This window comes from Gorilla gorilla, chromosome 13 (assembly GCF_029281585.2).
Source record: "Gorilla gorilla gorilla isolate KB3781 chromosome 13, NHGRI_mGorGor1-v2.1_pri, whole genome shotgun sequence".
Taxonomy (NCBI): Eukaryota; Metazoa; Chordata; class Mammalia; order Primates; family Hominidae; genus Gorilla; species Gorilla gorilla.
Window position 1 is genome coordinate 127,458,274 of NC_073237.2, and position 16,983 is coordinate 127,475,256.

At 52.6% G+C, this 16,983-nt stretch overlaps 1 protein-coding gene across 1 annotated transcript in view; it reads left to right on the forward strand.

Moving 5' to 3' along the window:
* LAMC3 (laminin subunit gamma 3) overlaps positions 1–14,024 on the forward strand; it is an 80,587-nt gene extending 66,563 nt beyond the window's left edge. Inside the window, exons 23-28 of the mRNA XM_055351360.2 lie at positions 1,115–1,264; positions 4,037–4,139; positions 7,497–7,696; positions 9,437–9,583; positions 9,679–9,778; positions 13,497–14,024. Of these exons, the coding sequence (XP_055207335.2) occupies positions 1,115–1,264; positions 4,037–4,139; positions 7,497–7,696; positions 9,437–9,583; positions 9,679–9,778; positions 13,497–13,747 (951 nt within the window). The 3' untranslated portion in view covers positions 13,748–14,024. The remainder of the gene's footprint in view (positions 1–1,114; positions 1,265–4,036; positions 4,140–7,496; positions 7,697–9,436; positions 9,584–9,678; positions 9,779–13,496) is intronic.
* Positions 14,025–16,983: the final 2,959 nt, after the last annotated feature.

Here is a 16,983-nt window from a genome sequence, read left to right on the forward strand (position 1 = left end):
TCAAGGCTGCTTCCATGGGAGCTGGACAGAGCTTGGGGGGCAATGCACGAGGTAGCTGGCCGGCCCCTCTGTGCTCATCACCTTATACTCATCACCTCTGCATGAACCGGGTCCATCGTGTTGATTCAGTAACCCTGAAATCCCAAAACTCAGAAACTGAACATTAAAGAACTCAGCTTGGCCGGGCACGGTGGCTCACACCTGTAATCCCAGCACTTTGGGAGGCTGAGGCGGGCGGATCACGAGATCAGGAGATCGAGACCATCCTGGCTAACATGTTGAAACCCCGTCTCTACTAAAAATACAAAAAAATTAGCCAGGCATGGTGGCAGCCGTCTGTAGTCCCAACTACTCGGGAGGCTGAGAATGGCGTGAACCTGGGAGGCGGAGCTTGCAGTAAGCCGAGATTGCGCCACTGCACTCCAGCCTAGGTGACAGAGCGAGATTCTGTCTCAAAAACAAAACAAAACAAAACAAAACTCAGCTTATAAAAATGCATTTGGGACAAGTGCTAACCCGGATTGATGCCCAAGGCTGCTTATTTGAGATCTTTGCTCCTCCCACTGCGTGCGGAGAGTAATGCACAGCTGTTAGTGTGTTTGAGCCCAGGTTCTGCTTCCAACACCACTCAGGGTGTTAGGTCATAGGTAGAACCTGCACAGTTCTCCTATGAGTCTGGGAAATCCTGCATTCGGAAGCCATCCAGCCCCCAGATCTCAGTTCAGGGCTGTGGAGCTGGGGAAGCGTTCCCACTTTGCAGTGGGGCAGTGTGGGTCAGGGAGGTTAGCTGGGTTGCTCAAGGCCACGCAGCTAGAAATTGGTAGGACTGTCATCTGAGCCCCAAGTAAGGGCTTCCCCAGCCTGGCTCCTCTCGCCCTGGGCCCTCTGCCTCTGGGGTCCACACAAAGCCTGACCCCTGCTATTCCTGCCTCTGGGCTTCCGAGCTACCTGGGGCATCAGCTAGGCTCACCAGGTTTTCAGGGGGCTTGGGTTCTTGGCTGGCACCCAGGGGCAGACCCGCTGCCTCAGCCCAGCAGGGCACCTCCCCCAAGTAGAGGATCCGCTGCTTGCCCTTCCTTGCCAGGCCCTGCCTGAGCGCATTGTCTCCCTGCAGCCTCAGAAGTCCCGGGCTGAAGACCTGGGCCTGAAGGCGAAGGCCCTGGAGAAGACAGTTGCATCATGGCAGCACATGGCCACTGAGGCTGCCCGAACCCTCCAAACTGCTGCCCAGGCGACGCTACGGCAAACAGAACCCCTCACAAAGGTCAGCTCTTGTGCTTTGAAGCAGGGGACCTGGGAGAGATTGGGGCTACCCTGAAGGTGATCCAGGGTCAGGGTTGCAGGAGGGAGAAGGGCAGAGACAGAAGTAGCTCTGTCCGGCCGGGCACAGTGGCTCACGCCTGTAATCCCACCACTTTGGGAGGCCGAGGCGGGTGGATCACGAGGTCAGGAGATCGAGACCATCCTGGCTAACATGGTGAAACCCCGTCTCTACTAAAAATACAAAAAATTAGCCAGGCGTGGTGGCACGTGCCTATAGTCCCATCTACTTGGGAGGCTGAGGCAGGAGAATCGCTTGAACCCAGGAGGTGGAGGTTGCAGTGAGCTGAGATTGCGCCACTGCACTCCAGTCTGGCAACAGAGTGAGACCCCATTTCAAAAAAAAGAAAAAAGAAGAAGTAGCTCTGTCCATCCCTCTGGTGCCTCCTGCAAAACTCCACACACAGCCTGACATAGGGGAGGGGACCCTGATACCCCGAGAAGAGATGATGGACAGACTGACAGAGGACAGCAGCAGCAGCACCCGGGGCCACACCCACCATCCTGGGATCATTCTCTCTCATGCCTCCATTCATTAGTTCATTCTCTAGTTCATTCATGGCTCATCTGAAAGCTGCAGAGAAGCGGCCACTTTCCAAGGCAGCTGTACCGATAATTTTGTTTTTAATTTTGTTTTTGAAACAGTCTTGCTCTGTTGCCTGGGCTGGAGTGCAGTGATGCAATCTCGGTTCACTGCAACCTCCATTTCCCGGGTTCAAGTGATTCTCCTGGGTCAGCCTCCAGAGTAACTGGGACTACAGGTGTGTGCCACCGTGTCTAGCTAAATTCTTTTGTATTTTTAGTAGAGATGGGGTTTCACTGTGTTGGCCAGGCTGGTCTCGAACTCCTGGCCTTAAGTGATCCACCTGCCTCGGCCTCTCAACATGCTAGGATTATAGGTGTGAGCCACCACACCCAGCCTCATTCCTTTTTTTTTTTTTTTTTTTTTTTTTTGAGACAGACTCTTACTCTGTCACCAAAGCTGGAGTGCGTGGCGCGATCTCGGCTCACTGCAACCTCTGCCTCCCAGGTTCATGCAATTCTCCTGCCTCAGCCTCCAGAGTAGTTGGGATTACAGGCCCGCACCACCACGCCCAGCTAATGTTTGTATTTTTAGTAGAGATGGGGTTTCACCATGTTGGCTAGGCTGAACTCCTGATCTCAGATGATCCACCCACCTCAGCCTCCCAAAGTGCTGGGATTACAGGCGCGAGCCATCACACCTGGCTTCCATTCCTTTTAAAGACAGGATAAGGGGGCTGTCTGTGAGGCATGAGAATGTATCTATCTGAAGAGCTGAGCCCAGTGCCTGCCGCTTACCTGGGGAGTTTGGCTTTGCCCCGGGGTAGCACCTGCTGATCTGGTCCACTGCCCTCGTCCAGGGTGAGGTTGCCAGGAAGAGAGGTGACTTCCCCAGGAGTCAGGGCCAGGCCCCAGCGTGTACGGATGCCTCACCCCACCACGGCACCCATGCCTTCGTCCTCCTCCCCACCCCATGAGCAATCAGAATAGGCCTGAGGCAGTACTAGGTGGCTCCTCAAACTCTACTATTTATTTGTTCTTGTTACAGTGACATTCACGTGGCATACAAACACCCATTTTAGATGCAATGGCTTGAGCACGTTCACGATGTGCCACCTCCACCTCAGTCTAGTTTCAGAACATTCTCACCACCCCTAACCCCATGCCCACTCAGCAGTCACTCCTCATTTCCACTCCCGAGGCCCGGGCAGCCTCCACTCTGTTCTCTGTCTCTGTAGATTTCCTTAGTCCAGCTCTTTTGCAGAAACGGAATCGTGTAATACGTGCCGATGGTGTCAGGCTTCCTCCTGTTAGCATCATCTTTTCAGGGTTCACCTGCCTTGCGGCCTGGATCTATACTTCCTCCCTTTGAAAGGCTCGGTCATATTCCAGTGTGTGGATGAAGCACATTTTGTTTACCCACTCATCTATCAGACCCAAATTCTTTCAGTGTATCTAGTCCTGTTGAGTGGCAGTGGGGAAGAAACTGATCTTCCATAAGTCAAGGCGGTATCATAAACAGATTTGCGATTTTCACATCCACTTGCTGAGATAGAGCAGTGTTCCCTCCCTCCCTCCCTCCCTTCCTTCCTTCCTTCCTTCCTTCCTTTCTTTCTCTTTCTTTTTTAGATGGAATCTTTATGCCACCCAGGCTGGAGTGCAGTGGCTTGATCTCCGCTCACTATAACCTCTGCCCCATAGGTTCAAGCCATACTCCCGCCTCAGCCTCCCCCAGTAGCTGGGATTGCAGGCATGCACCACCACACCTAGCTAATTTTAAATAAATTTTTAGTAGAGTCAGGGTGTCACCATGTTGGCCAGGCTGGTCTCGAACTCCTGACCTCAAGTGATCTGCCCACCTCGGCCTTCCAAAGTGTTGGGATTACAGGTGTGAGTCCCTGTGCCTGGCCAATAGAACATGTTCTGAAGAGATGTTCAGGTGTTCTCGTTCCTTTAATTCTAGTGTTTCAGTTTTCCTCCGGGCTTTTGTGGACAGGTATCTCTTGGGAGACATTCGGAGCTCAACTTTTGTATAATAACACAAATCAGGTGCTCCTGGTGGACAGCGTGACCCAGCATCAGGGATTTGGTGATGATTTGGGCACCCATATATGTGGGTTTGGTGCCCACTGAGCTTCCCCTGGGCCCTACACCTGTGGAGCCAGCTGCCCAGCCTCTCCTCATCTCTCTCCAGCTGCACCAGGAGGCCAGAGCCACCCTGACCCAGGCTTCCTCATCTGTCCAGGCTGCAACAGTGACTGTCATGGGAGCCAGCACTCTGCTGGCTGACCTGGAAGGTACGTGGGTCCGGCTGACCACTAGGCTGTGTGATGACGAACGCCCCTGACAGCCACGCACCTCTCGCCTCCACCAGGGCAGGCTTGCAGAGGACAGGAGTCTGGTCTTGTAGGCTTAATTAAGCCAAGCAGACTTTCCCTCCAGCTCTCAGGATCCTGCCCCATCTCATACATCACTCACCTCGGACTTGCCCATGTGGCTATCCCATACACCCCAGGTCATCAGACCACATGCAGAGCCCCTCCAGACCAAGTGAGAGGAGACTCTAACATCACTGGCTGTTCAACCAGGTCAAGTCCACTCTGGCCTGGGCTGCAGTTAGTTATCTGGTACAAATATGGCTGTCCGGGTCCAATGTTGAGTTGGGGCTATGGGAAGCAGATGGAGTTTCTCTTTAGAAGGGGCTATGGGTTGATGCCAGTCTAGTGCCCCCATTTTGCAGATGGGTAGGCTGAGGAAAGGAATTGCTATTCATCCCTGGGTCAGAGCTAAGCTGGGAATAGAAGCCAGCAAGTATTACGATTCTGCAAGTATCCACCTGTGTGATGGGCTTCTGTGATACCCAATTTGCTCCAGAGAGAAGCCCCCTCACCCTTTGTTTGTGGCTCCTTATCCAACGGGCTGGATAAGGCAGGAACACACTCTGAACCCCAGATGTCTCTTGGGGTCTGAGGCCAGAAGTCAGGCTTCTGCTGTTGTTCTGTGGCCTCCCTCCCCAACCCTGCCCACTGCCCGGAAGAGATGGAGCTCTAGCTGTGGACCCAGCCCCTCTGGGGCAGAGGATGGGCTGGTCAGTGCTCCTGTTCCCCAGCTTCCTGGCGGCTTGAAGTCCTAGTCACCCATCGTCTGGGGACTTCCCGTCGGAAAGGCGTGGCCGTGTGTGCTTAAGTATCTAGAGTCGTATTTAGAAAAAGGTACATTCAATGACTTATAATGATGGAATGTTAGGATCTTAGAACATTAGAATTATAAGAGGTCTTAAGGTCATCTGCTGCAAATCTCACACCTGGCAGTGGACTCACCCACCCTCAGCTTGCCTATCTCCAACAATGGGGGCTCACTACCTTACAGGCTTTTACCTTCTCATTGTCGGGTTCTGAGAATGAGAACATTCTTGTGTGTAGTGGATGGAAATTTCCTTGCACTGTTCCCATAATCCACAGGAGGGCTAACCTCAAACCTCTAACCCCAGGCTCTTTTCCCCATTCTGATCCCATTTTAGAGACACCCTTTCTTACCACCAGCTTGGCTGTGCTCAGTTGGTGTTCAGGATAAAAGGAAAATTCACAAGGTGAACTGTGGAGCAGTCTTCCCCAGGGTGTGGTCGGGGGTCTCCTAGCCTATTCATACGCTCTGCCAAGAGAGGGTTTGTGTTCAAATAAGTTTAGGAACTGTCTCTTGCTGCAGCATCCTCTTGAGGTCTTACAGAGAACACTTGAGAATATTAAAGGTTCTGAGAAGGCCTGTAATAAAGAAACCTGCTTCACTTTCAACTTAATTGACACTTCCCCCTAACGTTTGTTAACACCGTGGAGAATTAGGGCTCCACACAATACATGCTGAGAAACATCAATTTTGTGTACAAGGAGCAAAGCAGGTCTAATTTCTGGATGGAACAATTCTATAATATTATGCCCTCAAAGATTAGAAGGCTTTATTCATTTTAAAAATTGACTTTTACTTTGTCCACTGTAATAAGTGCTTTTTTTTTTTTTTTTTTTTTTTTTTTTTGAGAAAGAGTCTCGCTCTGTTGCCTAGGCTGGAGTACAGTGGCATGATCTCGGCTCACTGCAACCTCTGCCTTCTGGGTTCAAGTGATTCTCCTGCCTCAGCCTCCTGAGTAGCTGGGATTACAGGTGCCCGCCACCACACCCGGCATTTTTTTTTCCTTTCTTTCTGTTTTTTTTTTTGTATTTTTAGTAGAGACAGGGTTTCACCAGGTTGGACAGGCTGGTTTTGAACTCCTGACCTCTGGTGATCTACCTGCCTCCGCCTCCCAAAATGTTAGGATTACAGGCGTAAGTCACCGTGCCCGGCCTGTAATCAGTTCTTTTGATGATAAATTTCCTTTAGAATATTTTCTTGAGTTGGGGTCTCACTCTGTCACCAGGCTGGAGTGCAGTGGTGCAATCATAGCTCACTGTAGCCTCCAACTCCTGGCCTCAAGTGATCCTTCCACCTCAGTCTCGTGAGTAGCTAGGTCTATAGGTGTGTGCCACCATGCCCAGCTAAGCTTTTGTCTTTTTGTAGAGATGAGGTCTCACTATGTTTCCTAGGCTGGTTTTGAACTCCTGGCCTGATCCTCCTGCTTCAGCCTCCAGAGTAGCTGGGATTACAGGAATGAGCCACCGCACCTGACTAAATTTCCCTTAGAATTTTATCTGAAAGGAAAGGAAATAGTCTCTTTGTTTACCAAGAAATAAACTACTTCTTATTGGATAATAAAATCTATGGGAATTCTAACATTTCCTCTGGGTGTGGTGGCTCACACCCATAATCCCAGCACTTTGGGAAGCCAACGTGGGTGGATCACTTGAAGCCAGGAATTCGAGATCAGCCTGGCCAACATGGTGAAACTCCGTCTCTACTAAAAAAAAAAAAAAAAAAAAAAAATCAGCCGTGTATGGTGGTGTGCGCTTATAATCTCAGCTACTCAGGAGGCTGAGGCAGGAAAATTGCTTAAACCCGTGAGGCAGAGGTTGCAGTGAGCTGAGATCTCTCCACTGCACTCCAGCCTGGGCGACAGAGCGAGACCTTGTCTCAAAAAAAAAAAAAAAAAAAAAGAGAGAGAGAATTGTAACATTTCCCTTTTTGTCTTGATTGCTTGAAAGCTCAGTGGTCAATCAAACATTTGGTTTCTGCAATGTCATTATCGAGATTTTCTGGTACTTCTCCCTCTCCTCTGTCCTTCCTCATCCCTCCAGTTACATCAGACTCTTGGTTTTCCATGGTAAGGATCCATTTGTTGATTTACCCATCACTATACACTGCCTCAAAGCATTGTTTAGACGTAGGCAGTACATGACAATGCCGAGCTGAGCAGACTGAGCCATGGACTGTGCTAGTCCTCACCACTGGCCCCAGCATTGACCACCATGTAATTCCTTGACTTTAATAGACATCCTAATAGAATGAATACTCATCTCAAAATTCCCCAAGCAGTATGTCTGTGTCTCGCTTGCTTTTGTTTTCTCCTGGATAAGCCTGAGAAGGTGATACGCATGTTGCATGCACTTCAGACCTCCACTCGTTGTCCAAGGGTCTGTGGTCAGCCAAGCAGCTCTGCCAGCGGCTGCCTGGGAGGCACCGGAGGTGTGAGCCCAGTTCCCCTGACCCAGCCTCAGCCGGGTTTGCAGGAATGAAGCTGCAGTTTCCCCGGCCCAAGGACCAGGCGGCATTGCAGAGGAAGGCAGACTCCGTCAGTGACAGACTCCTTGCAGACACGAGAAAGAAGACCAAGCAGGCGGAGAGGATGCTGGGAAACGCGGCCCCTCTTTCCTCCAGTGCCAAGAAGAAGGGCAGAGAAGCAGAGGTGTTGGCCAAGGACAGTGCCAAGGTCAGGGTGGTGGCTGTGACAACAGTGGCCTCCTTCCCTCCTGGGGGGACCGCCCTTCCGCGGGCCCCTTCCCGACATCCGTGCTGACTACTCCGCACTCACTCACTGCTCAGTGGGCCCAGGCATTTAGCTCAGAGACTTCACGGGGGTGAGTCTGCTGGTTCCTCACGAAATAGGTGTCATTGCTGTCCCCATTGCACAGGTGAGAATGCTGAGGTGCAGCCAGCTTCATGAACTTAACCAGGACTTACACCTGGGTCTGCTGGCTTTCCTGCCTAAACTTCTAGGTTTTTCTTTTCTTTTTTGTTATTTTGAAGTTTGCGTTTATTTATTTTACCTGCCTTTTTGTTTTTAATTTTTTTCTTAATTTTTTGAGACAGATTCTTACTCTGTGGCCCAGGCTGGAGTGCAGTGGCGCAATCTCAGCTCACTGCAATCTCCGCCTCCTGGGTTCAAGTGACTCTCCTGCCTCAGATTCCAGAGTGGCTGGGATTATAGGCATGCTCCACCACACCTGGCTAATTTTTGTATTTTTAGTAGAGCGGGGTTTCACCATGTTGGCCAGGCTGGTCTCGAACTTCTGATCTCAGATGATCCACCTACCTTGGCCTCCCAAAGTGCTGGGATTACAGGTGTGAGCCACTGCACCCAGCTTAAGGTTTTTTTTTTTTTTTTTTTGCTTGTTTGTTTGTTTTTTTGTAGAGACAGGGTCTCTGTCGCCCAGGCTGGAGTACAGTAGCGCAATCACAGCTCACTGCAGCCTCAAACCCTTGGGCTTAAGTGATCTTCCTGCCTCAGCCTCCAGAGTAACTGGGACTACAGGTGTGTGCCACTGTGCCTGGCTAACTTTTTTTTTTTTTGTAGAGATGAGGAGTCTCGGCCAGGTGTGGTGGCTAACTCCTGTAATCCCAGCACTTTGGGAGGCCAAGGCAGGCAGATCACTTGAGGTCAGGAGTTCGAGACCAGTCTGGTCAACATGGTGAAACCCTGTCTCTACTAAAAATACAAAAAAATTAGCCGGGCGTGGTGGCGCGCACCTGTAGTCCTAACTACTCCAGAGGCTGAGACACAAGAATTGCTTGAACCTGGGAGGTGGAGGTTGCAGTCAGCCAAACTGCACCACTGCACTCCAGCCTGGGCAACAGAGAGAGACTCTGCCTCGAAAAAAAAAAAGAAAAAAAAGATTGGGGTCTCACTATGTTGCCCAGGCTGGTCTTGAGCCTCTGGTCTCAAGCAAGCCTCCTGCCTCAGCCTCCCAAAGTGCTGGGACCATAGGCATGAGCCACTGCACCCAGCCCTGGCTGATTTTAACTAGGCTTTTAAAAAATTGGTGCCAAATTCTAATCAGTGTGTATCTCCCCAGCTCTGCTGCTGGTTCTGTTGCTCACACACCAAGGAAACTGTCTTTATGGTGCCTAGGAAAAGTGCTGGGTTTGCAGTAGGGGTCCCCGGGCTTGATCTCTTGTCATGCCCCTCGGGCTTTGGCCAGCCCCTCCTCCCCTCTGTGCCTCTGTTTCCTCATCTGTAAAATAGTTAGAATTGCTCCTCCTGAAACGGGTGGTATCCAGCAGTCTACACTGTGCCCAGCACTTAGCCTGCATTCAGTACATATTTGTTGCGTGCATGAATGAATGAATGATCTGCCTGGTACAGACAACTGCTTGGCATCATTGCCATAAGAGCTATTTACCTCCAAAAGGACTTGCTGCACTCACTTCTTCTCCCTGCCACTGCCCATAGCTTGCCAAGGCCTTGCTGAGGGAGCGGAAACAGGTGCACCGCCGTGCCAGCCGGCTCACCAGCCAGACGCAAGCCACGCTCCAACAGGCGTCCCAGCAGGTGCTGGCGTCTGAAGCACGCAGACAGGAGCTGGAGGAAGCTGAGCGGGTACGTTTGCCAGGGCCCCTACCCTATCGCCTCCTGCCCCTGGCAGCCCGGGTGGGGGCGCCATTCAAGCTGTTTCTTCCTCCTCCCCCTGGAAGGTGGGTGCTGGGCTGAGCGAGATGGAGGAGCAGATCCGGGAATCGCGTATCTCACTGGAGAAGGACATCGAGACCTTGTCAGAGCTGCTTGCCAGGCTGGGTAAGGAGGCCCCAAGGCTGGGCCCTGAACCCCTGGGTCCCTGGGGCACCTCTAGGATCTTCCTGTGAGCCCCAGTCCTGGGGAAGATTTCCTCCTGGTCCTCATCGCCATGCTTCCCGCATCCCCATCTTTGTGGTCAATCACAAGCATTTATAACCATGCCCAGGCCCCTTTGCCATGTGGGACAGGGTTGGCATCTAGAAGTGAGTTCGCTTTGAGTAACTGTTTGTGCCTCCAGGGCCCTCTATTCCTTGGGGCAGGGCAGGGGGCACACAGAAAACTCACCATTGGCAAGAACACCCACAGGCACCGGGTGAGCAGGTGAGCAGGTCAGCCCTCAGGAGCTGAGGGTTCAGGAGAAGAAGAAAGACTGTCACGGCAGAAAGTGTGTCATCAGGTGCTGGTCTGGGATCAGACTAAGATTCAAGTCTGGCTCTGTCCCTTCTTTGGCCATTAGACCTTGGGCAAGCCACTCCACCTCTCTGAGCCTCAGATCCCCCATCTGGAAAATGGGAGTAACAGTGGGGTGGTTTAGAAAGCGCTTACCACGGTGCATGGTGTATGTTGAGAGTGAGTAAATAGCGGCTCGTAGGAAGGAGGTCAGATTCAAGATGGGCCTTAGCAAGGAGGCATTTTGGATGAAGGGAATAGCACCTCCCAAGGCACGAAGGTTGCAGAGGCCCAGTGTTGTGGGGAGGCTCAGGAGACAGCAGACAGGGCATTTGGGCTGAAAAGAACAGCATGTATTTTTTTCAAATTGTAAAAGACACATAATATTTTCCATCTTAACCATTTTGAAGTGTACAGTTCAGCAGCATTAAGCATATTCATTGTTGTGCGATCATCACCACTACCCATCTCTAGAACACTTTCATCATCTCCAGCTGAAGCTCTGTCCTCCTGAAACACTAACCCCCCATTTCCCTCCCCCAGCCCCTGGCAGCCATCATTCTACTTTCTGTCTCTATGAATTTGACTACTGTGGGCCAGGCATGGTGGCTCATGCCTGTAATCCCAGCACTTTGAGAGGCTAAGGTGGGTGGATCATTTGAGGTCAGGAGTTTGAGACCAGCCTGACCAACATGGTGAAACCCTGTCCCTTCTAAAGATATAAAAAAAATTAGCCAGGCATGGTGGCACATGCCTGTAATCTCAGCTACACAGGAGGCTGAGGCAGGAGAATCACTTGAACCTGGGAGGCGGAGGTGGCAGTGAGCCAGGATCACACCACTGCACTCCAGCCTGGGTGAGAGTGAGACTCCGTCTCAAAAAAAGAACTTGCTTAGAATCATAGGTGGGAATTGAACAATGAGAACACTCAGACACAGGGTGGGGAACATCACACACTGGGGCCTGTCATCGGGTGGGGGGAGGGGGGAGGGATAGCATTAGGAGAAATACCTAACGTAAATGATCAGTTAATGGGTGCAGCATACCAACATGGCACATGTATACATATGTAACAAACCTGCACGTTGTGCACATGTACCCTATAACTTTAAAAAAAAAAAAAGAATTTGACTACTCTGGGGACCTCATATAACTGGAATCATATAGTATTTGTACTTTTAAAATTTTTTTGGAGACAGAATCTTGCTTTGTTACCCAGGCTGGAGTGCAGTGGTGCAGTCGTGGCTCACTGCAGCCTCAAACTCCTGGGCTCAAGCGATTCTTCCACTTCAGCCTTCGAAGTAGCTGGGACCACAGGCACGCACCACCACACCCAGCTAATTTTTTTTTTTTTTTTTTGGAGACAAAAAAATATGTTCCCTATGTTGCCCAGGCTGGTCTCAAACTACTGGGCTCAAGTGATCCTCCTGCCTTGGCCTCCCAAAGTGCTGGGATCACAGGCGTGAGCCACCATGCCCGGCCTTATTTGTCCTCTTTTGACTGACTTATTTCACTTAGCAGAAAGTCATCAAGATTCACCCATGTGGCAGCAAGCATTTTCAATTTTCATTCGTAATAAGAGGAGAGAGAATTGCCATGCTCTGCACGTTGTCTGGACACCAGGCCCACACTAAGCTATTCACACACGTGATCTTACAGAATTCTCATACTCACTCTTTGACGCAAGGACAGTTATTCTTTTGCCATTTTGCAGATGAGGAAACTGAGGTGAGAAGGGTTTATTTTTATTTTTTATTTATTTTTGTTTTTTGTAGAGACAGCGTCTCGTTATGTTAACCAAGCTGGTGTTGAACTCCTGGCCTCAAGGGATGCTCCCACCTCAGGTTCCCAAAATGCTGGGATTACGGGAGAGAGCCACCACACCCAGCTTAGCACAGAGTTTAGATAATGTGGCCAGGGTCCCACAGCCAGTCGGTGGGAAAGCCGTGGCTCACCTGCGGGTCCAAGTGACTCAGCGTGCGTGCAGGTAGCCACTAGTCGACACCTAAGGCCCTGTCATGGAGCAGACACTCTCTTCAACCATTCCTGCATTGTCACTGTCATTCATTCACTTGTCACACTCTGTGTTGGCCTTGTGCTTGGCCTGGGGATGCAGAATGAACAGCACACGCCTGGCCCCTTCTCCAGGAGCCCTAGGCAGCCTGGGCAGGTAGAGTGGGGGCTGTAATCCATTTCTGAATCTCTTCGAAGACCAGGCTGTTTGGATTTTGCTGTGGGCCATGGGGCCTCTTGAGGTCCTCCTAGGTCAGCAGGGCCTTGGCTCCCCTCTGCCTTCTCTTGCACCCTGGCTCAGTGCTTGCAGCTGCTTGCCCAGGAAATCCAGGGCCTCGGGGATCCCAGGGGCCCAGTGGAATCCTGTGGGGTTAGAAGCAGCCACTTGGGGCTGGGCACGGTGGTTCATGCCTGCAATCCCAGCACTTTGGGAGGCCAAGGCGGGTGGATCACTGGAGGTCAGGAGTTTGAGACCAGCCTGACCAACATGGTGAAACCCTGTCTCTACAAAAAATACAAAAATTAGGCAAGGCGTGGTGGCTCACACCTGTAATCCCAGCACTTTGGGAGGCTGAGGCGGGCAGATCACCTGAGGTCAGGAGTTTGAGACCAGCCTGGCCAACGTGGTGAAACCCTGTCTCTACTAAAAATACAAAAAATTAGCAGAGCGTGGTGGCAGGCACCTGTAATCCCAGATACTCGGGAGGCTGAGGCAGGAGAATCGCTTGAACCTGAGGCCACGGTAAGCTGAGATCGTACCACTGCACTCCAGCCTGGACAACAGAGCGAGACTCCGTCTCAATAAATAAATAAATGCATCCATCCATACATACATACATACAAAAATTAGCTGGGCATGGTGGTGTGGGCCTGCGGTTTACCCCAGTGATTGCCCACATCCAGGCCCACAGGCAGCATCTGTAAACGTGTGCTGTCAGTGAATTGAGCCAGCATGTTCAAGCTGGCAAAAATCCCAGGGGCCTTTCTCCCACACTGTTTTGTAAATGAGTAAACTAAGACTCAGAGAGGACTCACCTGAGGCCTTCTTTTTTAACAATAATAGTAAAACCATCAACAAAAATGACATTTGTCAAGTGCCACCCAGGAGGATGTTCTAGAGTCTGCCCATGGGCCCGTTGGGATGCTGTGGGTCCTCACCCACCTCCCAGCCCTTCTGCTCCCCATCTTTCCCTGGTGGATGGTGGGCCATTGGAATCCTGGGAGGCCTGAGTTGGGGAGAGGCTCAGGGGCTGGGGGGTGCCCTGGGGCCTGCAGGGCTGCTGGCTCACAGTGAGGCTTTTGTGCCCCACCACAGGGTCGCTGGACACCCATCAAGCCCCAGCCCAGGCCCTGAACGAGACTCTGTGGGCACTAGAACGCCTGAGGCTGCAGCTGGGCTCCCCGGGGTCCTTGCAGAGGAAACTCAGTCTGCTGGAGCAGGAATCCCAGCAGCAGGAGCTGCAGATCCAGGGCTTCGAGAGTGACCTCGCCGAGATCCGCGCCGACAAACAGAACCTGGAGGCCATTCTGCACAGCCTGCCTGAGAACTGTGCCAGCTGGCAGTGAGGGCTGCCCAGATCCCCGGCACACACTCCCCCACCAGCTGTTTACATGACCCAGGGTGTGCAACACTACCCCACAGGTGTGCCCATACAGACGTTCCCCGGAGCCGGCTGCTGTGAACTTGCCCCCGTGTGAATAGTCACACTCCCTGCCGATTCTGTCTGTGGCTTCTTCCCTGCCAGCAGGACTGAGTGTGCGTACCCAGTTCACCTGGACATCAGTGCACACTCTCACCCCTGCACATGCATAAACAGGCACACCCCAGTGTCAATAACATACACACGTGAGGGTGCATGTCTGTGTGTATGACCCACACGAGTTCAAGTCTAATCCATCCAGTACACAGCTTACGGTCCACACACATTACAGTCCACAGCTGTTGTGAGAGCCACCTGTGTGCTAGGCACCCTCTGGATGTTGGGCAAGTTGTTACATGAGATGCCCTGGGGTGCTACATCCACTCACTCCAGATAGCAGGGAGGTCTCAGCAGATCTGCAGAGATCAAGGGGGTCAGCAACAGCCGAAGCCCCTAGTCCCAGAGCTGGCTGCCCTCTGTTTCACGGCAGCTCCCTGACCTGTGTTGCTGCGTGCACTCCCTACAGCTCGACACAGCCAGGGGACCAACAGGCCAAGAAATGCAAGATCCTGGGAGGGTTCTCAGCAGCAGAATCTGAGGCCCAGAGACCCTGAGGCCGTGGCCAGGCCTGCTAGTCTGGCTAGAGCAAGGCCCACTCCTGGCGGGGGTGTCATTGCCTTCACTGGATGCTTCCCTCTCAGGGTCCTGGGACTGCACCAGATGCCCTGAGGGAATGGCCCACCCTGGCCTGTACCCACTTCAGCCTGTGATCTATCCAAAGAGCCAGGCCCAAAAGCCCCTAGGTCAGGGTGCTCAGGCTACCAGGAGCACGCCTTTGTGCCCCCAGCAACCCAGTTGACCTTTAATTGACGCTTTCCAGACCAGCCCTGCAGCACCACTTGCCATGCGGGAGGCCACAAGGGTGTGCAAGCCTGGCTGCCATTCCAGTCTGTCCTGTCTGGGAATCGCCCTGTGGCCAGGCCGGCATGCTGGCCTCTGCCCAGGACTCCTCAGCATTTCCTCTTGGCATCCCTCCCCTCTCCCAGACCCTCTTCCAGCAGATGGCAAGGCCTCGGCATTGGGAAGACAGGCACCTCTGCGGGCCCAGCCCCCTCCCGTGGCTCCCCTGACGGGCAGGGGTAGGGCAGCAGCACAGACCAATTCTGTTGAACGTGGAAATAAAGGACCCTTTTACCGGGCAGGGTGGTGTGCCTCTCACCCTCCGCAGCTGGTGGGCAGCCAGGGCCCTGGCTGTGGGTGTGCACATGACACACCTAGTAGGTGGCCAGCATGTGGACCGGACGTTGGTAGGAAGGTGGTAAAAGCTGAGCTCGTGGCTGGGCAAGTACCTCCCATTAGAGGGCTTTGCTGGGGTTGTGTGATCACAGGTACCTACCCTGTCCTCTCAGGTACTTACCACGTAAAGCCTAGGAGCTGGTGAGTTGGAGGGGTGGGGTGCGGAGAGGCCCTCAGCTGACCTCTGGTTCAGGCTCGAGACGAACTCACAGCCAAGTGTCCGAGGATGGTGAGGAGCAGGGAGGGGCGCCATCCAGGAGGGGGATGGTGTGGGTTGGGCTTTGAAGGGTGGGGAGGCAGAGGAGGAAGCATTCCAGGCAAGAGGGTGGACAACAGTCTGGGGCCCGCAGGGTTGGGGCTCGGCCAGCTTGCATCACTCCAGGAACCCGGGTTGAATGAGGTGGGATGTTGGAGCTGCTCAGTCAGGGCTCTTGGCCGCAAGCCCCAAACCCCTCCTGAGGTGGTTTCAGCAGAAAAGGGGTGTTGGGAGGGTCGCTTGGAACCCTGGAGTAAAAACGGCTGCCAGGTGTTGGAGATAGCCTAGGGAGGGGAGCCTGAGGCTTCTGGGATAGGTTGGCTTCCCTCTTCCCCCATCCCGCCTCTCTTCTTGGTCTGTGTCTCTGCTCTCCTCTCCTGTATCTGCTTCATTCTTTTCTCTTTATTTATTTTTTTTTTTTTTGAGATGGAGTCTCGCTCTGTTGCCCAGGCTGGAGTGCAATGGCGTGATCTCAGCCCACTGCATCCTCCACCTCCCAGGTTTAAGCAATTCTCCTGCCTCAGCCTCCCGAGTAGCTAGGACTACAGGTGCTTGCCACCATGCCCAGCTAATTTTGGTATTTTTTATAGAGACAGGGTTTCACCATGTTGGTCAGGCTGGTCTCAAACTCCTGACCTCAGATGATATACCTGCATTGGCCTCTTAAAGTTCTGGGATTTCAGGCATGAGCCACTGCAACCGGCCCATTCTTTTCTCTTTGCAGAGTGGCTTTCTTTGTTTTTCTTGTGCCTGATAGGAGAGGACACCCACCCCTACCGCCATCCCCCATAATGGCCCCAGGTGTACATGTCATCAGGTCCAGTGCTTGCAAGAGACAAGCTGGTGACTGTGTCCTGATTCCAGCTTCTCAGCTTAGGTGAAGTCCCACCAACCCCCGTTCAGGATAATGAGGATCTCTGGATCTAAGGCCAATAATGGATGACCGGTGCCACCCCCCAACCTAATGGGAGATGGTATTCAGAGAAGAGGTGTGCTCCTCCACAGAAAACTGTAAAATCAAGGCTACGGTGGGGGATTGACATGATTAAACTGAGCTAGGAGTGACTTGGTCCCTAGATGTCTGGGCAGAGGTGGAGAAGCCGAAGATGGGGGAGCTGCTGCTGCACAGTGAGTTTGGTGATTGGCGTCTGGTGTAAGTGATGTCGAGAAGATGGAATTCTTCCAAGACCTCTGGGATATGGTCTGATGTCCTCCTCCCGCCTCCCTCCAGTTTCTCAGCCGACGGCACACAGTCATCCTGGTGCCTGCTCTTGGCATTCAGCCTTTATCCACTCAAGCCGTGAGATCCAACTAAGCTCAGTCCCAGCATCCCTGACGGGTGGAGAACTCGGGCCTGACATGTTGTGACTCACGCAGTCTGATCATGCCTGGTGCATGTGCTGATCTATTCTCTGGCCCCAGAGGTGGGGCCACTGCCGGGTGGAATGCGGCAGCTGTTGAACATCTGGCTAGCAATGCAGTCCAGCAGCTGAGCAGAAGGTGGGGTGGCCACTGCCCTGTAGGATGGCTGACTGGGGCCAACCAGCCCAACCGGCCAGGGAATAGGCTGTTGGAGCCTGGAGAGGGAAGTGCATTATGAGGGCTCTGTC